A 23,967-nucleotide genomic window follows, 5' to 3' on the forward strand; every position below is an offset into this window, starting at 1 on the left:
GGAATTAAAATACAGGGTGAAAGGATATCAATGTTACGATTCGCTGATGACATTGCTATCCGGAGTGAAAGTGAAGAAGAATTAAATGATCTCCTGAACGCAATGAACAGTCTAATGAGTACACAGTATGGTTTGAGAGTAAATCGGAGAAAGACGAAGGTAATGAGAAGTAGTAGAAATGAGAACAGCGAGAAACTTAACATCAGGGTCGAAAGTCACGAAGTCAACGATGTTAAAGAATTGTGCTACCTAGGCAGTAAAATAACCAATGACGGACGGAGCAAGGAGGACATTAAAAGCAGACTCGCTATGGCAAAAAAGGCGTTTCTGGCCAAGAGAAGTCTACTAATATCAAATACCGGCCTTAATTTGAGGAAGAAATTTCTGAGGATGTACGTCTGGAGTACAGCATTGTATGGTAGTGTAACATGGACTGTGGGAAAATCGGAACAGAAGAGAATCGAAGCATTTGAGATGTGGTGCTATAGGCAAATGTTGAAAATTAGGAGGACTGATAAGGTAAGTAATGAGGAGCTCCTACACAGAATCGGAGGGGAAAGGAATATGTGGAAAACACTGATAAGGAGAAGGGACAGGATGATAGGACATCTGCTAAGACATGAGAGAATGACTTCCACGGTACTAGAGGGAACTGTAGAGGGCAAAACTGTAGAAGAAGACAGAGATTGGAATACGTCAAGCAAATAATTGAGGATGTAGGTTGTAAGTGGTACTCTGAGATGAAGAGGTTAGCACAGGAAAGGAATTCGTGGCGGGCCGCATCAAACCAGTCAGTTGACTGATGACAAAAAAAAGTACCAACAAACAAAACAAACCATCAAACTAACAGATGATCTAAGACCACTAGTGCCTAATCTTAAAAAAGAAGCAGAAAATCTAGCTCCCTTGAACCAACGAAGGAAACATGCATGGTGGACATCAGAATGTGACAAATTCCATGAAGATAGACACCAAGCATGGTTAAAGTTTCAATCACATAAAACTGAAGAAAATGCCATCAACCTAAAAAATGAAAGAAAAAAATTCACACAAAATGTTAGAAGAATAAAGAGAGGATTTCATAAAGATATTATAAACTCTATAGAAGGCTGTTATCATAAAACCAACTCCAGGAACTACTATAAAATCTTTGGGAAACAACTACAACAATATGAGGCCCCTACACTAATACTGAAAGATGAAGACGGAAGAATGACACACAGTAACAAGGAAAATGCAGAAATCATTGCAAAAGCATTTAACAAACTTCTGAATTGCGAGGAACCCAAAGAACTCTTACAAATCAACATAAATACCCCAATAAAAACCAAACCTGACAAGCTAGACCCTCCAACTTTCCAAGAAGTAGAAAAAATTCTTAAACCACATAAAATTATAAGGCATGTGGAGAACATCAGGTTTTTTTTTGAAATGTGGTAATATGCAAGTGACACAGTCAAGACCTCTTTACACATGGCTCTAACAAAAGTTTGGTTAACAGATCAATTTCCCAAACATTGGACAACAGCTATCATCCACCCACTACACAAAAAGGGAGATAAGAGCAACCCAGACAACTACAGAGGGATCTCTCTCCTAGATTGCACATACAAAATTCTATCCAAGATCCTATATGAAAGAATCAAGGAGCCATTAGAACAGGAGTTAGGGGAATATCAGGGAGGTTTCAGACAATGGAGAAGCTGTGCAGTGCAGATAATGAGTTTAAAATTGATTATGGCATACTACAAGAAATGGAACAAACCTCTGACAATAACATTTGTGGATTTAAAGAAGGCATATGACTGTCACCACAGACCTTCAGTATTAAACATTTTAAGAAATCTAGGACTCCATCCAAAACTAATTAAAATAATACAACTCACTCTAACCAACACCAAATCAAAAGTGAAGTTTAGAGGTGAAATTTCGTAACCATTACTCATAAAAACAGGCTTAAGACAAGGTGACTGCCTATCACCATTACTGTTCAACTGTGCACTGGAATACATAATGAGAGAATGGTACAAGGACAATCGAGAGATGATTAGAATTGGAAGTGCAAAAGATAATATTGGCTTAAACTGCTTTGGTTTCGCAGATGATGTTGCTCTCCTAGCCAACACGGTTCAAGAAGCCAGGCAACAAGTGAAATCACTACAAGAAATAGCAGAGAAATTGGGCCTTAGAATATCATTTAAAAAACGGAGATTATGCTAACTGATCCACCACTTCAAACAAAATTGCAATAGGAGAACAGGAAATCAAAATTGTTGATAAATTTAAATATTTAGGCGAAATAATAACATACATTCTAAATGAGAAGCCATCATGGCAGAATAGAATCATAAAACTGAACTACGAAAATTACATTACCAAAACTACATATAACACAAAAAAGCCCATCTATAGATGCAAAATTAAAGCACTATAAAACAGTTACACAACCAGAAACAACGTATGCAGCTGGAACTATCTTCAAAACAGCTAATACAGCAGAAATTGACAGAATACTAAAAATAGAAAGAAGAATAATTAGGACATGTGTAAATAAACAGTATAAAATAAATGGACATTGGAGAATAGCATCAAATGAAACAGTATATAAGAAAATAGAACCAGTCATGAGCACAATCAGGAAGAAACGCATCTCATTCTTTGGACATTTGACGAGAACTCCAGAAAACAGAATTAGTAAAAAAAAAAATCCAAATTTGTGAAATAGCAAGACCGATATTAAATGGATCACAGAAATTAAGGAAGATATAAAAGAACTTAAAATTACAGTAGATGACCTAAAAAGCAAGACAGAGAAAACCAGAATTGTGCAAGACCTGCAAACCAGACTACAAATGAAATGCAATAAAAGGAGTACAGGAAGTGTGGTCTCCGATGAAGAAAGTAAGAAAATATCTGAAAGAATGAAGAAATATTGGGCAGACAGAAGAGCAAAACACCTTTCATATAAGAATAGACTCTAATAATTATATTATCTAAATATCATATTAAGTTATTGTTGAACCAAATTGTATCGCTTTGTAACAACTTATTTACAACTTTCTATTTTTGACTAGAGTAGTCCAATGAAGACCATAAATATATAATAATAATAATAAATAAAATGGTCATTTCAATTAATCGAGTTTATTTCGTTGATGTAGAATATACAATATCACCTGAGGTCACCACACATAAAAATTAGAATTTGTTATAAGCAAGGTTTTTGTTGTTGTTGTTGTGGTTGCGGTCTTCGGTCCTGAGACTGGTTTGATGCAGCTCTCCATGCTACTCTATCCAGTGCTAGCTTCTTTATCTCCCAGTACCTACTGCAACCTACATCCTTCTGAATCTGTTTAGTGTATTCATCTCGTGGTCTCCCTGCACGATTATTACCCTCCACGCTGCCCTCCAGTACTAAACTGGTGATCCCTTGATGCCTCAGAATACGTCCTACCAACCGATCCCTTCTTGTAGTCAAGTTGCGCCACAAACTCCTATTCTCCCCAGTTCTATTCAACACCTCTTGATTAGTTATGTGAAATACCTATCTAATCTTCAGCATTCTTCTGTAGCACCACATTTCGAAAGCTTCTTTTCTCTTCTTGTCTAAAGTATTTATCGTCCATGTTTTACTTCCACACATGGCTACAATCCATACAAATACTTTCAGAAACGACTTCCTGACACTTAAATCTATACTCGATGTTAACAAATTTCTCTTCTTCAGAAACGCTTTCCTTGCCATTGCCGGTCTCCATTTTATATCCTCTCTACTTCGACCATCATTAGTTATTTTGCTCCCCAAATAGCAAAACTCCTTTAGTGCTTTAGGTGTCTCATTTCCTAATCCAATTCCCTCAGCATCACCCGACTTAATTCGACTACATTTCATTATCCTCGTTTTGCTTTTGTTAATGTTCATCTTATACCCTCCTTTCAAGACACTGTCCATTCCGTTCAACTGCTCTTCCAATTCCTTTGCTGTCTCTGACCATCGGCGAACCTCAGTTTTTATTTCTTCTCCATGGATTTTAATGGCTACACTGAACTTTTCTTTTGTTTCCTTTACTTTTTCCTCAATGCACAGACTGAATAGCATCGGGGAGAGGCTACAACCCTGTCTCACTCCCATCTCAACTACTGCTTCCCTTTTATGTTCCTCTACTCTTATAATTGCCATCTGATTTCTGTACAAATTGTAAATAGCCTTTCGCTCCCTGTATTTTACCCCTGCCACCTTCAGAATTAGAGGGTATTCCAGTCAACATTGTCAAAAGCTTTGTCTAAATCTTCAAATGCAAGAAACGTAGGTTTGCCTTTCCTTAATCTTTCTTCTAAGATAGGTCTTAGGGTCAGTATTGCCTAACGTGTTCCAATATTTCTACGGAATCCAAACTGATCTTCCCCGAGGTCGGCTTCTACTAGTTTTTCCATTCGTCTGTAAAAAATTCGAGTTAGTATTTTGCAGCTATGACTTATTAAACTCATATTTCGGTAATTTTCACATCTGTCAACACCTGCTTTCCTTGGGATTGGAATTATTATATTCTTCTTGAAGTCTGAGGGAATTTCACCTGTCTCATACATCTTGCTCACCAGATGGTGGAGTTTTGTCAGGACTGGCTCTCCCAAGGCTGTCAGTAGCTCTAATGGAATGTTGTCTACTCCTGGGGCCTTGTTTCGACTTAGGTCTTTCAGTGCTCTGTCAAACTCTTCACCCAATATCATATCTCCCATTTCATCTTCATCTACCTCCTCCTCCATTTCCACAAGAATGTTATAGTAAGAAAAAGCCAGCTTGGAACTTAAACTATCCACAAAATGCTAGAAAGTGGCTGAACTTGGGTGTGCGTCACCGTTAAACTAATTATTAACAATCAATCTTTGTAAAGAAGGTCCTGACAGTTGATTATACTTCAGTTATTTAGGATCAATTGAAATTAGTAACTAAGACGGTCTCTAGCGAACTTGCAAATGGTTTTCGAATAGGTCTGAGCAGCTCACAAATGCTATTGAAGGAAACTTTTGATAATTAAATCAGTCTCTAAAGTAATACAAATGGACACAAGTTACGATTTAGGCTACACGCAAGTTTGCAATTGGCTAAGAGGTAAAAACTGTCCAAGGCTGAAGTTCAACGTCTCGAAGATCGAAAATCTTACCTCGTGTACACACGCCTTCTCTCCGTCCTCGCTACAACTACGCACTATCACTCCAGACCACAACAGTGTCGAGGGAGGAGTATGTCACGATTACCAGCCTGACATTCCAGGACTTCTCTCTCCATCACAAATCGCAGGGGAGAAACTGCTAAAATTCTTGATCTGCACCCAGCAGATATTTCTTAATTGTCTGGCATACCGACTGCTATCTCGCCGCCCATAGGTTAAACCAAAAATAGGAGTGGGCGGCTGGTGCAAAGCCCGGAATACAAAAAGTTCTGACCAGGTGGAATTATAAAATACTGTAGTTGGACACACCAGTGCCCTGCAGGGTAACCACATTTGTCATGCATGCTTCTGGGGCTCAACGGAACTTCCTGACCTCAGACAGCAACGCTCTGTCCTGCCAACAAACAAGAATGGTTACAGGAATCCAGTGACAATTTCATGGCCCTTGAGAAACTCTGAAGCGACCTACCCTCCCTCCCACAAACGTTGCTGACTCGCTTGAAGTGTTTCACACAACAGGAAATATTGTAAGTAGGCGCCCAGAATCACTATGTGTGTTCGCTCTCCCAGGACTGATAAGGAAACCCATATATTTTCAAACAGAACAAAGATCAATTAGCAACTTGTAACATCACTTAGCAGCTATGTTATCATCAAGGCCACCCACCCAACCCGCACCTGTGCACACGAACTCCACACCCCCACGTCCTGCATGCCTGCCCCACCCCAAGCAGCTCCGCACCACAGCACAACCAATTGCGGGCTATTTTGCATGCTGTCAGCCAAAGGCATGCAATTGGAAACTGGCATCTCTTCTAGAATAATCTGATTTTGTGTACTTAATCATTTGCTGTCCAGTACGAAGTCCTATCAGCAGTAGCAGTGATCAGCTGGGAAGAATAAGGCTATCAGTTTGTATTTTGTCACTTCATCTGTAATTCGTGTTATTATGTGTGTACGTCATTACATTTAGGGACCTGTTATTATTATTGTTACAGATGAGGATGCTCACATCACAGCAACAGCCACTGTTCGCAGCATGTCTTCCCAACCTACCTAGTGCTCTTCTACCGCGCAGTTGCACTGCCGCTGCGGCAGCAGCGTCAACAAGCCCCTGATCCACGCTGGGTGAAGACATTGAGATGTTGCCACCCTGAACCATAGCAGGAAAAGTGGTCACTCTCCATATGATGTCTTCGTTACCAGGCGTTGTCCAACACGGCCCGCGCGGCTCCTCCCGTCAGAGGTTCTAGTCCTCCCTCGGGCATGGGTGTGTGTGTGTTGTCTTTAGGAGTTTGGTCCCATAAGATCTTACCACAAATTTCTACCCAGGTCGTACCACACCCGCAGCAGTCAAGTCCCACAAGAGTTTTGATGTTCACCAAAACATAAAACATTACTGCCAGTGGCTCTAAACATGTCAATGTAGGCCTGGCATCTGACAGTGACTTTGAAGTAGTTGGAGAATTAGAAAAGTGCAGAACATGTCAGTGCTCAAGTGCAGTATTCATGGAATGAGTACGACTTTGTATGCAGAACGATGGCGTATATAACGTGGAAAATGACAGATGAGCAAGAAACATCCCATACTCCTAGGGACATTCACATTTTACCACAGAAAGTGTGCATAGTTAATACGTACTGAGAGGCAATGCTTGATAATAATCACATAGGATATAGACATACACCTAAATGTTCTGAAGTTGGATGGTCTATACTACGCATTAGCAATTGTCACAAATATACCGTGTGCCATTGTTGCTCTTATGTAAGAGGGGAGAAATACAATTTTGTTATTTCCACAACAATAGTGCAAAAACGAACAAATGGAGCAATGAATCAATGTTTGCTTTCTGCTGTACCAGAGAGTTTTTGTGTTCAGCTTGCCAAGTCCATAATGGTTGCGTTTACGAATTGTATTCCAATGTATGTGTTCTACCTGTTGGAGACGGTGCCATAGTGGCTGAATTTAAGGCTTATCGAAGGCTGTTTGTGAAATACGCCATGACTGTATACAAACTGTTGTTGTTATTTCCTCCCACCAAGTTTTGGTGTTTACTAACGAAACTGTGAACCAGCAGTGAATAAATTAATTTATAAGTTATTATTAGTAAGATCCTCACATCTGCAGTTTAAACATACACTATCTATAATTTCCGCAACTGGTACTATTGAAGTGCTGACACGGCTGCTGCCTGTTCTCCTATTTGCCTCTGTTGGGGTCTGGATTATTTTTACACCAATATATTCAGGTAATTGGTACAGAGGACAGCAAACATATTGTAAATACTGTTGCTGTTGCAGGTAGATTGCAGTAGTCGAATTATGTGATGCTACTTCTATCACATACGGAAGTATTAAATGCATACAAGTTGAATTTTTGGTGTATTAGGTGATGATTACAGGGTGGAATTAAAATTAATGCATTCCTACAATGCTAGCAACCCGCAGGTGGGAGGGGTGTGTGTGTGGGGGGGTGGGAGAGGGGGGGTTGATGCGTAGAGATGTTGATGTCACTTGTTCCATTTAGTGGCCTGCTGCACTCCTACATAAATACAACACGAGAGGCGGTGGTAAAGCACAGTTTGCACCGAGACAGCAAACTGTCCGTGTCAGTCAAACTCCCGCATGCATTGTACCTTAGATAATGTCAGAGCTGGGCAGACTTCAATGTTTTTTCGGAAAAGTAGGAAGTTAACTCTCGAGGACCTTAGACTGTAATGTTGACAAAACCGTATGGCAAGACGGAAAATTAAATTTTGGTGATTAGAAGTTAGGGTGATAGACCCTTTTACTTGGAACTTCCTGCAGAACTCACATCTCAACTGTTCATTGTACTGTTAACAACAGGGATATTATTTACAGTACTAAATGGTGCAAATGGCTCTGAGCACTATGGGACTTAACATCTGTGGTCATCAGTCCCCTAGAACTAAGAACTACTTAAACCTAACTAACCTAAGGACATCACACACATCCATGCCCGAGGCAGGATTCGAACCTGCGACCGTAGCAGTCGCGCGGTTCCGGACTGAGCGCCTAGAACCGCGAGACCACCGCGGCCGGCTACAATACAAAAACTTTTATTTTGTGTGTGTGAACTTTGACCGGCTATATCATTCAGTTAAAGTTCAAAACTTTTATTTCTGATCATAGTTCCTGATCCCGCTGAATAAATAGCAATTAGGAACATTTTCTTTCTGTGAGCACAAAGAGTAATGTGGACTTTCAGAATGGATATTATGGTCAGTATTTTCTCCGCCAATTCTTGACGGACCCAAGAATAATTATCAGGCTCTTGTAAACAGCGAAGGGAGGTGTAAAGCACACACATACCACTTAAGAGAACGACAAAATGATGTAACAACCAACTGATTAATACCCGCCACCCTAAATATGGTCCATCAGCTGTGAAGCTGAACTGTGAAAGTGATTGGTACAAAACTGGATACCGAAGTGAAATATTCGTAAAACAAGTGCGAAAACAAAGATTTGCTCTTGGTTGTGGAAACTAAATTGTGAATGTTAGCCACAGTAACTTTAAACATGGCGGAAGGAGGGAAGAAGATGAAACTACATCGCGGCTATCACCAGCGTTGACGTTGGAAGAAGACGGTGCGTCGTCGCGGTGTTGCTTGGACCTGCAAGTTACGTGGAAGCTACTGTATGCGCTCACCGGCGCCCCTGCAGCTACTGCAATAGGCGATACCCGCCGCCATCCTCATTGTCGTAACTGCCGGTGCTGTCTACAATAGGCACAGTTCCCATTAGGGCTGAGCGAAAGGGCCTTGGTTTCCCTGGAAAAGCCGTCAGTGGCGTAGTATAGCCTGCTCCGCGACGCCGTTTGCACATGTCGTACCACGACCGCTGCCACGTGTCGTGCTGCAGCTCCGCGCCACCAGTCACAGAACGTGCCGAGCATGACGTCAGATACAGTACCGGGGCTATAGGAAATTTCGGCCAATCGCTGACGAGGAAGCGGTAGCAGCTATGAAATACTACTCATCCGATTTCAAGGAAACTATTTGGTGAATATATATGATTCTTCTGCATCTTAGAGCCTGATATCTTCGCTCGATAAAGGACTAAATTTGTTTTTGTTGTTTGTCGTGGTTTTTTGCTGCATCTCTTTAAAGTAAACCCCTACGCGAAATTGTTTTGAGTGTGCAGAGGTAAAAACGCTTTGCGTAGACCTTCGTACAGTTCATTTTAGGCAATACATTATTAAGTGTGAAGTTTAGCCAACATATCGAATTTGTCTTTAAATTTGGGAGCAGAACGATGACTATCACCGTTCTCGTGATATTGAATGATATACCGGAGGACTGGTCGCGCTAAGGGACTGAAACTTTGTCCTGCTCATCGTTAGACATGTAGTTGTGTAAACCCCAAGTTTCGTTAATGGTTGAAGATATCGAAACGTGTTATACTATTTTAATTTTTTTTTAAATAATAGCTCGTAAAGAGTCACGTATTTGTCACGTAAATAGTATGCAAAATCTATTTATCTATCGAGATGTGAGTATTTAATAGCATGTGAAATGAGAATAATAGTAACATGGGACACATATTTGCAGTGTTCTATACATATCTACAAAAGCGAAAGAGAAACTAATTTGCCGGTTTGTTACAAGATCTAATTTGATAAGTATCTACAACTACAGATTATTTCATCCGGGAAGTAACAAACGCTTCTTTCTTGCTGAAATGTATTTTATTTGTTCCAGACTCGTTTCGCCTTCTGATATAAGGCATCTTAAGTGGAATCTAGAGTGATTCAATTCTGTTTTGATATGCTGTAATGGTAGATTATAAAACAATTCACGATTTTTTTCAGATCCATTTTTACTATTGGCAGTCTGTACTTAATATCTTCTCTACTTATACTTCTCAATTACTTTTTCCGATTCAAGTCATTGAAGTCTTACAACTGGAGTTTGGTTTCTGTACAACTGGTAGAGAATCTTGTGTCCCTGTGTTTTATCGCTGATACCTCCAGAGGTTCAAGGAGCGTCATTGTGTTAAGATTGTCAAACCCTTATCTAAATATACAAATGATGCCAATCCAAATAAGCCTCTCTCCAGTCTGTCTACAAAGATAAGCGGTAGGATCAGTACTGCCTTGCGGGTTCAGATATTTCACAACAGCCTGACATTGTGCTCATGTTAGTTTGTGCAGCCCCTCTCCGTCTCCTCTCTACATATTCTCTACACCTTTCAGCCTTCTCTTCTTTGTTTGGTTCTGGCTTTCCAAATGAGCTCTTGACAGTGGCTTCTGTTTTGAGTAAAGTTTTATTTCCCCTTTTCTCTTATTTAGATTCGGCAGCTATGTTTTCCAAGTACAAAATCAGAGTTGCTGTTTCTGACGCTCTGTCAGTGTCATGTTTTCGACATCTCTATTCCCTGTGTCCTACCACATTCACAGAATTTTTATATTTTCCCCTGTTATCAATTAAGTTCAATGTATCGCTTTTCATCCAAGGATTTATACTATCCCTTTTGCCCATTGACTACATCTACTGCCTACACCATTTCTTCTCTCAAAGATATCCATTCGTAATGCAGTGGATTCCATCCTCTATTCCAGACAGTTATTGCTCAATGGTCTCTTTAAGGCTATGGGAAAACGCTGAAATATTTATGAACTTATTCATGTTCCATCTCCTTAATTTGCTACCATTTACTATCTCTTTAGTTGTAATTTGCAGTTAAAAACCAATAAATTATCGCCAGTCAGCGTCTGTACTCTGATATGTCTTACAAGTTAAAATCTGGTTTCAAAAACTTTAGTCCAAATATACTTCCTTCTTTCGTGATTATTAAGTAAATTGTTGGTAATGATTAAACTGCTCTTCATGGAAAATTCTATCATGTAGCTTCCCCTTTCATCCCTTGCCCCAATCCTGTGTTTTCCCCCTATTTTTTCTTTCCATGCCTGCCACAGGATTCCAGTCTCTCATCACATTTTAAATTTTTGTCTCGCTCAGCTACCGGAATAATCTCTTTTGCGTAGATTGTTTCTGTCTGTTCTGCATCTGTCGTGTAGGTAGGCAAGTAAACTTGTATCACTGCGGTGTGGGTGTTAGAGATATGTCTGTCTTGGTAATGCTAATGTTTAATGGCACTTTAGAGATGGAGCTGAGTTTTCGGATACTATTGCACCGCTCTTTTCAATAGCTAACTCTCACAGAGTGCTTAAAATATAGTACCTTAATATAGAACGTACTGAAGATCAAATGTCAGACATTTTCAGTTATAAATAGGTGACTAACACATAATAGGTAATGTATTAAGATTATAGAAAAACTGTATTAGTCACTGCAATTTGCATTACTAAAAGCTGTTATGAAAGTAACAATAAGTTTCTGCTGTGCAGGGCTTCGTTTTCTATGTGAGATAGTGAACAATCGTGAACGGTAATAATCAGATCAGTTTATGCTGGAATAAGGAAACATAAATAATGAAATATGTGAAAGAGTACATCGTAAAGAAAATAAAAAATTGGCACGTCTTCACGCAACTTCGTCTCTCCCTCATGTAGGATCACGGTGTAGTTAATCAAATGCACCGCGCGTTTCAGCGGGTCCCGCCCCATCCACCAGTGGCGGTTCGTCATTGGCTACTGCTATCGTCCGCCGCTTCCTGATGGGAACGACGATTGGACGAGCAGCCGTGTCACCGCGGGAAACGCCTGCCGCTGGCGCTGCCGCACCCCGCACCGCAGCGCTGTAGTGGGAACTGGCCGTTACGTCACAACGCGTCACATCACGTTTGCTGGTACACCTCGCCGGCATCGCTCGTCGAGGTCAAGCAATTAAGTCAAGAATATATAAGGGGACACTGTACGTCGAAATTTGACTTTTTGGGTTTTCTACTCTATAATGTACTTTGGACTTGCCTGAATATTTTGCTATATAATACATCAAAATCAGCAATATTTTGAATGTTGACGTGTGGCTATGCATATACTGTCACACTTGAGCAGTCATATGCTGGGATCTATACAGTCTAGAAGACTGTGAAATGCTTTGTTTGGTGCCCACTGCTACGTCTCAGAAGTTGGATTCACGAATGAACAAATCAGTCCTTTATTTCTGATACCAGTTTTCATTGAAAGTAGTGTGATTATCAGTTATTTTTGTAGTAAGCTAATTTCAATTGCTTTTTATACGTAAATAAAATGACTAAGCGTAAAAGTAACTACAAGAAAGGCAAATTTGTGGGTAACAGACATGTGAGACCTGCATTTTATTCCGAAGTACTTGAAAACACGTGTGCTAGCAGTGAAGGAAACCACTATAATGTTTCTGAAGTGACAAAGCCCCCTAGTGCATCGAAAAGGAAAGAAACCTTAGGAATGGGTGACAGTGGTACAAGTAATGATATCATGGACAATGTCTTTATTAATCCGTAAGTCCTTGCACAAGTTTTTTCTGAAACTGTCTCTTGCTGCCTTTGTGGTGGTGAAGTTAAACTTTATGGGGATATTTGAGCTAGAATAGGTGTTGTGTCTAAATTAATTATTAAATGTCAGAAGTCCAAAAACGAAAAAAGTATTTCATACTTCATAGAAGTGTTCAGGTACTGAATTGTATGAAACTAATGTGAGACTGTTCTATGGCCTTAGATGCACTGGTAAAGGTGCAAGGGCTGTTAATGTTATCTGCACTGTGCTGAATTTGCCAAAACCACCTTACAGGTATAATAAATATGTAACAGCAACTGGGGACCCTGAAAATGCTGTGGCTGAAGATTCAGTGGTTGTTGCTACATCAGAAGTTGTTGAACACAATGAGGGTGACACAGACGTTAACATTGCTGTGGATGGATTCTGGAAAAAGTGTGGATTTAGTTCTAAAAATGGTTTTACGTCTGCAACAAGTATTGACACTGGAAAAAGTTTTGGAATTTGAAGTTCTCAGTAACTACTGCCAAGGTTGTGCAGTGATCCAAAAAAATAGGTTGTTTCATAAGCAGCTTTGTATAAAAAATTATGATGCCAAAAGTAGAGGAATGGAGGTAAAAGGAGCAGTTAACGTTTTCCATTGTTCCCAGAAGGAGAGAATTGTCAGATATGTGAATTACTTAGGTGATGGAGACAGCAAGGCTTTCACTGCAGTACAAAACAGTAAGCTAAAGGATGTTCCTATACAAAAACTTGAGTACGTAGGGACAAGTGAAGAAAAGGATGGGAACACGTCTGTGTAACCTAAAAACCAAGCTGGGGAACACAGTACTGTCTGATGGCAAGATAATAAAATGTGCTGAGAAGGCCATTAGAGATAACTGTGACAATTTAGAGATGAAAACAGCTGTGTGTAGAACTTTCTCTTATCGAATACCAACGAATGAAAAGCCACGTCATGCTTCGTGTCCACCTCCACCAAATACTTGGTGTAAATATAGGTATGCTGAATTTTCTGGCACCCTGCATGAATTTGCACATAAACATTCTGTTCCTTTGACAGTAACGGAGACAATCTAACCTATTTGCTTACAGAGATTTGGCATATCCTGAGCTACTAAAGTTGTGTTTACATGGAAAGACCCAGAATGTGAATGAGTCCTTCAACAATGTTGTGTGGTACCGTGTGCCTAAAAATGTATTTGTGGGCCCTATGACTCTAACGTTAGCACTGTCTGATGCTGTAACAACTTTTAATGCTGGGAACTATGAAAACGTAGGGTTCCGGAGAAGTTAGGGGTAAGATTTGGACAGAACACAGCTAAGGGGCTGCGGGAACTGGATGAGCATCGTGTACTTGCAGCCGGGTTAGCCGCTCAGCAAATGACAAAAGAAGCAAGAAAGAAAAGGAGGAGGCCAGCACTGGGCTGTTGTGACACTGAAGAAGACATATACTGCGCGCCAGGGCAATTCTAGTGCACAAAAGAAGCAGAAATGTAAGTCTGTATAAGAATTTGTGTTAAAAAACGTTTTAAACCTCTACATATCTGAACTACATTTTTTTGCAATAAATGACCCATTTTCTAAAAAAGTATTGATGGTAGAGACATGAAATTCTCACAGCCTGCCGAGTGTGAGTTTCAACACGTATGGAGCTAGAAAAATAAAATAGCCTGAGTAGTTTTGTTTTTATGTTCATTTATTTATAAAATTCTGTCAAAAAATTGAGTGTTTGAAAAAAAGATAACATGACCCACAATACAATTTTAGTAATAATTCCAGTTCAGTGTATCTAGAAACGTGTATGCAATAATTATGGAAAATTGTAAATTGGTGTCTTAAAAAGTTTCCAAGATAATGGGTAACAAAGTTCGATAATTTAACATTAGCGGCATAGGGCATACAATGTCCCCTTAAAGTATTTGTTATTGCTTCTAACAGGCTATTAAAAGTGGAATGCACTAATATGGATAATGTGAAATCTAAGAAGGAACCATACTCTGACGATGAACCGTGAGAATTACAAATTGATAATAACGAGGATCGTTCTGTCAAAGTAATAAATCCTAAATCTGATTGTGTTTCGTCAAAAGTAGAATTGGAGACAAATTTCATAAATGATTATTAATTGAAACCCTCAGCTGCCAACACGTGTTGTTGATATACCTCGCTGGGGACTGCTGAAAGTGTGTGCCCCGACCATGACTTGAACCCGGGATCTCCCGATTGCACGGCAGACGCCCTATCCATCTGAGCCACCGAGAACACACATAAATAGCGTGACTGCTGTGACCTCTCACTTGCACGCTTCCCGGGAGACCCACATTCCCAACTGTTCACAATCTACATCCGTAATGTACCTTTTAGATATAGGCCCATCCATTCATCACCCGCCAACACTAAGGTGACGATTCCCGCAAGAGTTAGGGCTACCTGTACGCATTCGCACAGACGAACGTCAATGGCAGGTTAGCCTTTAACTCTACATATGAAGAAGGGAACTGTTCTCGAAAGAACAGATACCATTGGTGACCGTGCAGCTTCTCTAGAATAAATGATAATTAACTGAAACCCTCAGCTGCCAACAGGTGTTGTTGATATACCTCGATGGGGACAGCTGAAAACATTCAGAATTGGAATTAATAGTGTTGTCAGATGATGAAACTGAGTTCAATATTTTTTGAAATATGTATTGAAAAGTGACTCCATGATACGGTCGTTTGACTGTCCGTGACATATCGTCGTTCTGTTAGAGCTCGCTCAGTCAGTATCAGCCATGGTCTGAAGTACTGCCCGATGGTTCCTCACATCTTGACGGCAGGAGTGACGCCGCTGTACCTGTAGAAAACAATGGATGAATGGGACCTCTCCCCAAGTCACCCCCATACCACGATGGTCATACAAGGTAGTGTAGAACCATGACTCAACGCTGAACGCAATAAGACATCATTCATCAGCAGTCCATGCTTCCCGGTCAACCAAAGAGGTTCTGGTCGTATGTAAAGTATGCTAGCGGCAAGAAACAATCAATGCCTTCTCTGTGCGATAGCAATGGGAATACTATCGAAGACAGTGCTGCCAAAGCAGAGTTACTAAACACAGCCTTTCGAAATACCTTCACTAAAGAAGACGAAGTAAATATTCCAGAATACGAGTCAAGAACAGCTGCCAATATGTGTAACGTAGAAGTAGATATCCTTGGAGTACGGAAGCAACTTAAATCACTTAATAAAAGCAAGTCTTCTGGTCCAAACTCTACACCAATTAGGTTGCTTTCGGAGTATGCTGATGCATTAGCTCCACACTTAACAATCATATACAACCGTTCGCTCGACGAAAGATCCGTACCCAAGGATTGGAAAGTTGCACAGGTAACACCAATATTCAAGATAGGTAGTAGGAGATACAGGCCCATGACGTTAACGTCCATGTACAGCAGGCTTTTGGAACATATGGTGTGTTCGAACATTATGAATTACCTCGAAGGAAACGGTCTATTGACACGCAGTCAACATGGGTTTAGAAAACGTTGTTCCTGTGAAACACAACTATCTCTTTATTCACATGAAGTGCTGAGTTCAGATCGATTCCGTATTTCTGGATTTCCGGAAGGCTTTCGACACTGTACCACTCGAGCGACTCGTAAAGTAATTGCGTGCTTATGGAATATCGTCTCAGTTATGTGACTGGTTTTGTGATTTCCTGTCAGAGAGGACACAGATCGTAGTAATTGACGGGAAGTCATCGAGTAAAACAGAAGTGATTTCTGGCATTCCCCAAGATAGGGTTATGGGTCCTTTGCTGTTCCTTATCTATATAAACGATTTTGGAGATAATCTGAGCAGCCGTCTTCGGTTGTTTGCAGATGGCGCTGTCGTTTCTCGACTAATAATGTCATCAGAAGATCAAAACAAACTGCAAAACGATTTAGAGAAGATATGTGAATGGTGCGAAAAGTGGCAGTTGACCCTAAGTAATGAAAAGTGTTATGCCATCCACATGAGTACTAAAAGTGCGTAATGGTTGCTTTTGTTCTTTATTTATTTATCAGAAAGCACATTGGTGCAAGGCTACTGGCCGTGGCATTCCAAGTTAAGAAGGAAATTGTGTTGGTTTTATGTAAAGGAATTGAACGTTTATTGTGTAATGGATACTATTGTTAATTTATTTAGAGTTTGAAAGTGGTCAAGCCTTGATTATTTAAATACGTTAGAATATAAAATAATGTAGAATAAGCTGTAGCCTATCAGATGGACGAATTCAGGGAAGGGAACTGCACTAGTCAGTTGAGAACGAGGTTCGGCACGCGGAAGACGCAGCCGGAAACGGGCAGAAGGACAGTTCTGGTCGAGACACCAAAGGGGACAATTCGAATTGAGACACGAAAGCGGACAGTCGGCCTGTAGGTAGGTAGCTCGGAAGTGAAACTACTTAGAAAATTTCGCCTTGTGTGCTGGACATAGTCTCTCAGTGGTGAGCAGCCGCAACCATGGTGTGAACTCTTAACATTTCGTGTAGTTAACGAGCTGGAGTGTTGGACGTTTATTTCACGATGAGATTGTGAGTGATCGAACTGTGTCAAATGGATTTGTGCTCGAGTATAATAGTAATTCTAAATACGGACACTTTCGCTATTAATTTGCTTTCCGAATAAACATTGTTCTAACCAAATCGCAACTGTGTGGCCTACATCATTTATGGGTCGTTAGTTTAATTCCCGATATTATTTTTACTGCTATTAAATGTTATGTTAACTTTGTATTTTACAAACATGCCATCAGCCAGACTGTTTAACCAGAAAGTTACAAGTGTCTAATTTAGGGCGTGTGACGCAACACGTTCGTTTGAACAGCTAGACAAGTTTGAGCGAAGACATTTCGACGGATGGAGACCCCATGTGATCCCGAACATCTCTGGGATGTTAGCTCGCAAAACAAACCAGGGATATCTGTCAGGGTGCGTCAGAATCTTGTCCGCCGATGTCATGCTTCCATTGAGATTGGTGACCGGCAGTTTCAGCACATTTTGTAATTTACAGTACAAATGGTACGTTCATTGTCTTAATGATGGTATTTTCAGTTAACTCTAACTAATATAAATAAAAGATTACACACTAATGTGATTTGAATCCTGTTGTTCCTTAAGTTGGCGTCTCCGACCCCAGGTTCCCTGCCTCAAATTGTTCAGTGGAGTACCCTCTATGTCCTGTTAAATTTTTGCTCGCTCTTACGGAGACACCATATATGCTCTACCAGGTATGGTAACAACGCTAACGCAGTCTGGTGGCGATCACACTTATCACAGAGAACTGCAACACTTAATCATTTACATACCCACCGATAGTGTGTAATGAGCGAAGTTACGTTGACATTCGACAATGTACTTCACTGTCCTTGTTCCTATGCAACTATATGCCCAGGAAGTACAAGGACATGGTAAGTGAGGAAGGAAGCGTAGTAACGCTGCGTATGTTTATTGGGTCGGAGATTCCGAGGAGGGATGGTAGGGGCAGATGGCAGAGAGAAGGGCGTTGGGCATTTCGTCCCAAAGGTAGAAGAGGCGGTGTTGTGTGTAACTGCAAGCTGTGACTACAGTCAACTGCGAATTTAATGCACATGTCAGTTCGAATGAGATCGGACACGTGGTTTAAAATCCCAGCCAAAGATCCAGGAATAATAACAATCGGTTTGTTGTGTACTCCCATAAACAGATTACAGTAATCGTGTGCAGGAATTGTACTGAAGCTTCTACGATTATACAGCGATCGCTTACCAAGAATTCCTGAGGTCCGCAACAAGGTAGAGAATTTAAGGGCTTCTTCTACACTTCAGGCCTATATTACACTCGTGAAGCGTTTACATACGTGTGAAACTATTTATAGCGCTACTGTAGCGTTACTGTAACTCGCCGGCCGGTGTGGCCAAGCGGTTGTAGGCGCTACAGTCTGGAACCGCGTGACCGCTACGGTCACAAGTGTGAATCCTGCCTCGGGCATGGATGTGTGTGATGTCCTTAGGTTAGTTAGGTTTAAGTAGTTCTAAGTTCTAGGGTACTGATGAACTCAGAAGTAATGTGCCATAGTGCTCAGAGCCATTTTTCAAAATGTTCAAATGTGTGTGAAATCTTATGGGGCTTAAATGCTAAGGTCATCAGTCCCTAAGCTTACACTACTTAACCTAAATTATCCTAAGGACAAACACACACACCCCTGCCCGAGGGAGGACTCGAACCTCTGCCGGGACCAGCCGCAGAGTCCATGACTGCAGCGCTTAAGACCGAGCGGCTAATCCCGCGCGGCGAGCCATTTTTACTGTAACTCTGTAACACGCCTGACGATCAGTGACGTTTCGTATTCGGAAAGATCAGATTACCCACGTTATACAAAGCGGCCAAGATTCATCCTTCCAACACAGAAACATTCAACGTTAATTTGGTTGTCAATAGCTATAGGAGCGTCAATGGCAAGCTCAAGGATGTGAGGTGATTCTGTCGAAGTCTCCATATCTCTGGATAGGCTCTGAGCACTATGGGACTCAACTTCTGAGGTCATTAGCCCCTAGAACTTAGAACTACTTAAACCTAACTAACCTAAGGACATCACACACATCCATACCCGAGGCAGGATTCGAACCTGCGACCGTAGCGGTCTTGCGGTTCCAGACTATAACGCCTAGAACCGCACGGCCACTTCGGTCGGCCCCATATCTCTGGCTTCCAAGATTTGTAACTAATCGATTGCTCGTAATACAAATTTTCACGTTATTGAAATTGACTGTAATCTGACCTAACAGACATTTCGGCAACATAAAAGGGCTAGGAATTGTACGTGTCGTGTCGTACCAGTTTTTGAATGCATATTTCACTTTATCAGCATTTTTTCCTGCAGTACATACTGTGGTGTCACAGCCGGATTTATAAAAATATCCCGCTCTTTTCATGAACAAGACGTGTTGTGTAATAACGTCTTGTACTCATAATGGCATCCGTCCATCCTTGAGGGATGATGGTGTAGCATGCTTGGTTCAGAGTCTGCAGCGTCTGCTGTGGCTAAAAAGTCTCACTCGAGAGTGGCAGTCCCTACTGCAGTTTGGACATGTGAAATTTGAGGGACTTCGAACAGAAGCCGCTCTGTCTCTTCGCTTTGTCCTCTTCCTGATTTGATACTGTGTGCGTTCGTCCTCTGAGAGCTTGACGCCGTTGCGCACAGTTACTCGCCACTTGACACGGTCATCTGCAATGCTTTCCCAGCGATTTGGATTGATTCTGGTCTTGGTCAGGTCTCTCTTGCAGACATCCTTGAAACGAAGATGCGGTCGTCCCACTGGCCTCACACCTTCCTGAAGTTCGCCGTACAGCAGCTGTTTCGGTATCCGCTCAGGATCCATGCGCCTGACATGTCCCAACCATCTTAGACGTCGATGACTCAGAAGTGCAAAGATGCTGGTTGTGCTTGCACGATGAAAGACTTCGGTGTTGGGTACTCTATCTCTCCAAGAGATCTGAAGGATCTTCTGGAGACAGCGGAGATGGAAGCTGTTGAGTCGAGATTCATGCCTCGAAAGAGTTGTCCATGTCTCACAGCTATAGAGAAGGGTGCTTACAACACAAGCGTTGTACACTTTTAATTTAGTTTTTGTGGTAAGCAGTCCGTTGTTCCATACTCTGTTTTTCAATCTAGCCATGACAGATGATGCCTTTGCGATTCTGTTAGTAAGTTCAGTGTCCATGGACAAGTTGCTACATATTGTGGATCCCAAGTAGGTAAAGTCATCAACTGTCTGGAGAGGATTGCCATCAATGCAAATGGATGGAAGGTTGGTAGTGCTCTGCGCCATGATCTTAGTCTTTTGAAGGCTGACGAGTAGACCAAACTTTTCACAGGGATTTGATAATTTGTTGATTATATACTGCAGCTCAACTTCTGTGTTCGCTACCAGAGCTGCATCGTCCGCATATAACAACTCACGGATAACGACTGTATTTACTTTGGTCTTGGCCTTGAGGCGAGCAATATTGAAAAGATTTCCATCAGACCTCGTATGTAGATACACTCCCTCCTCACAGTCTTCAAAGGCAAGTCTGAGCAGAAGCGAAAAGAAAATCCCAAACAATGTAGGAGCTAACACACACCTCTGTTTCACACCGCTATTAACAGGGAATGCTTCAGATGTTTTACCGTTGAAGCAAATTGTTGCTTGTGTTTCCTCATGGAAAGAGACAATTATCTGCAGTAGTTTAGGTGGGCATCCAATCTTCTGCAACAGTTTGAAAAGCCCATTTCTGCTCACTAAATCAAATGCTTTAACAAGGTCAATGAAAGCAATATAAAGTGGCCTCTGCTGCTCACGACATTACTCTTGTAGCTGTCTTAAGGAGAAGATCATATCTACGGTTGATCGGCCGGGCCTGAAGCCACACTGCGATTCTGGGTAGATTCTGGAAGCTAAGATCTGTAATCGCATTAGGATGACTCTTGCATAAGTTTTCCCGGCTACACTTAGTAATGAAATGCCTCGGTAATTGTTACAGTCACTTCTGTTCCCTTTCTGTTTATACAGAGTAACTATCCTCGAATTCCGCATACTCATCGGGTCATAACCTTCTTCCCAGCTGGTTGTGATAAGTGAATATAAATGTTTGAGAAGAACAGGCTTGTTATACTTAATAACCTCTGCAGGGATCCCATCTTCACCTGGGGCCTTTCCGTTAGCAAGAGAATCTATTTCTCTACTAAGTTCTTCCATAGTAGGCATTGCATATAGTTCTTCCATAACTGGCATTTGTTTGATGGCGTCACATGCATCCTTCCTAACTACATTCTCGACTGCATACAACTCGAGGTAGTGTTCAACCCAGCGTTCCATTTGTTTGCCTTCATCAGTAATGACTTCACCCATCTTGGACTTCAGAGGAGCTGTTTTCCTGACAGTTGGTCCAATTGCTTTCTTAATACCATCGTACATTGCCTTAGCATTCCCAGAGTCGGCCGCTTTCTGTATACCTACACATAAATTCAGCCAGTAGTTAGTTGCGCATCTCCTTGATGTTTGCTGTGCCCTGTTCTTTGCTTTTCGTAGGTCTTCTCGAGTTCTTTCATTTGGGTTTCTTTTGTAAGCAAGCAGGGCTTTCCGTTTGGCCTCAGTGACTGGTTCCATTTCTTCCAAATTTTGCTCGTACCAATCTTTATTTCTTTTTCCTTTCATTCCATAGGCCAATACTGCTGAGTTGTAGATTGCAGCCGAGAGTTTTGCCCATTTCTTATCAACATTCCTTTCTGCTTGCACGTTTCCTGTGAAAGCACTTTCAAAATTACTGGTAAAATCCTGCTTTCTTTGTGTGTCATGAACATGATCTGTGTTAATACGGGGATGACCTCTCGGTTTAGCGTGGTGACATTTCTTAGGAGTGAGCCACAATGTGCACGCCACTAGGGCGTGGTCTGTGTTGCAATCAGCACTATGATAACTTCGTGTCAGTGGCACATTTTTGAGACCAGTACGCCTAGCTATGACTAAATCACGTTGATGCCAGTGATGAGAGCGCGGGTGTCTCCAAGACACCTTGTGCTGATCCTTAAGCTGGAAATATGTGTTTGTGATACAGAGTCCATAAAAGCAGCAAACTTCAAGCAGTCTCTGGCCATTTTCATTCATTTTTCCCACCCCGTGATGTCCCAGGCAATTCGGCCATATGTCGTTATCTGATCCAACTCTAGCATTAAAGTCCCCTAGAATATACAATGGCTCGGTGCTAGGTACCTTGGCTATTCTGTCACTGAGTAAATCATAAAACAGATCATTCTCTTCCATGCTGGATGATAAGGTAGGAGCGTACACATTTAGGATGTTGACAGTGCCACTTGAGGAGCATATTTTCAAATCAATAATTCGCTCTGTTCCACCGGATGGTGGCACAGTACAGTCCAGGAGGGCGTTTTTAACAGCAAATCCTACGCCATGAAGTCTTGGCTCGTCTTGAGACTTCCCCTGCCAGAAGAATGTGTAATTATCCTCCCTGATAGAGCCCGCATCTGGAAGCCGCGTCTCCTGCAGTCCCGCGATGTCAACATTGAAACGATGGAGCTCTCTGTCAATTACGGCAGTCTTACGGATGAAATCAACCTCTTGGGCATCGTCAATGTATCTTGGACACATGGTCCTAACATTCCAGGTGGCAATACGAAATAGTGATTTCTTTATTATTTCATTTTTGTTGTTGGTAGGTGTACTATATCAACCCGCTTGTCGAAGATTACTTCTAAGCTTCACACACCCCGTGAAGCAGGCGGATAGTGGCGGGACAGCACCTTATTGGCTGGGGGCTGCCCAGCTTGAGGCGGGCGGTAGCTGTCCAATGAGATGCAATGATCTCTCCCACCGTCGGAAGTGGCCCCTGGCACTCGAGTCTTACGCCAATCAGACAGAGCTTATAACCGGTAACTGCCTCTTCCCGTGTTGTGCCGAAGTCCTTGGACGCCGCTGAAGTGTCCTCTCCAGGATGCTACAATCCTGAGCAATAAATATGAGGACACGTGAGTTGCCCAATCATCACGGTCTCCCTCTCGACCTAAATGATACAATCCAGAGGAAAGGCAAGCCAATACGTCTGGTATCACTTCGGTTGCAGGAGCTGCCGAAAGGGGACGTAGTACGCCTTCCAACCGCCTTTGGGGCCCCACTCCAGAATTTCTTTCAGGGTTTTCTCCCTTAGCCTTCATCCCTCCCGAGACCAACCACAAGGGAGTGGTGTGTTAAGGTAATTAGAGAAAGAGAAGGAATGGTAACTGAGGAGAGGGTAGGGAATAGTATATATAGGATATAGGATATAAGACGGGTCGTTATGAGGCACACTTTGTCTGGCTCCTCTGCTGAGACCTGCCCGGCTAGGTTGGACCTGCCAGTAGCTACGCTACCGCCGATATAGCTCTCAGCTTCCTTGGAGCACACAAACTCTCCCGCCCACACGGACAGTGCTACGATAAGGCGGTGCCACCCGTTGTGGCCGAGCGGTTCTAGCAGCTTCAGTCTGGAATCGCATGACCGCTACGGTCGCAGGTTCGAGCATGGATGTGTGTGATATCCTTAGGTGAGTTATGTTTAAGTAGTTCTAAGTTCTAGGGGACTGATGACCTCAGATGTTAAGTCTCATAGTGCTTAGAGCCATTTGAACCATTTGAACCATTGAAGTTCGTATAAACACGCCGGGTTCACGGCTTTTCCTCCTTTCGCGTCTGCGACATTCGCCGTGACTGTCTCAATGCAGGAGGACGCTCTGCTTGTAAAGGGGTTTTACAAGAATTATGACTGTGCAGACGTCACTCTGCAGAAGTTCCGGAGGATGAAAGGTTTGAAAAACGTGTTGGTCCGATGACTGCCGTAGGTCTGGAGTAAA

The 23,967-nt window shown here is 41.9% G+C and overlaps 1 protein-coding gene across 1 annotated transcript in view; it reads right to left on the bottom strand.

The window, feature by feature from the left end:
* The window catches only part of LOC124796165, a 44,535-nt gene extending 21,805 nt beyond the window's left edge, over positions 1-22,730 (bottom strand). Inside the window, exon 1 of the mRNA XM_047260256.1 lies at positions 21,161-22,730. Within this exon, the coding sequence (XP_047116212.1) occupies positions 21,161-22,730 (1,570 nt within the window). The remainder of the gene's footprint in view (positions 1-21,160) is intronic.
* Between the last annotated feature and the right edge of the window lie 1,237 nt (positions 22,731-23,967).

This window comes from Schistocerca piceifrons, chromosome 4 (genome assembly GCF_021461385.2).
Source record: "Schistocerca piceifrons isolate TAMUIC-IGC-003096 chromosome 4, iqSchPice1.1, whole genome shotgun sequence".
NCBI lineage: Eukaryota > Metazoa > Arthropoda > Insecta > Orthoptera > Acrididae > Schistocerca > Schistocerca piceifrons.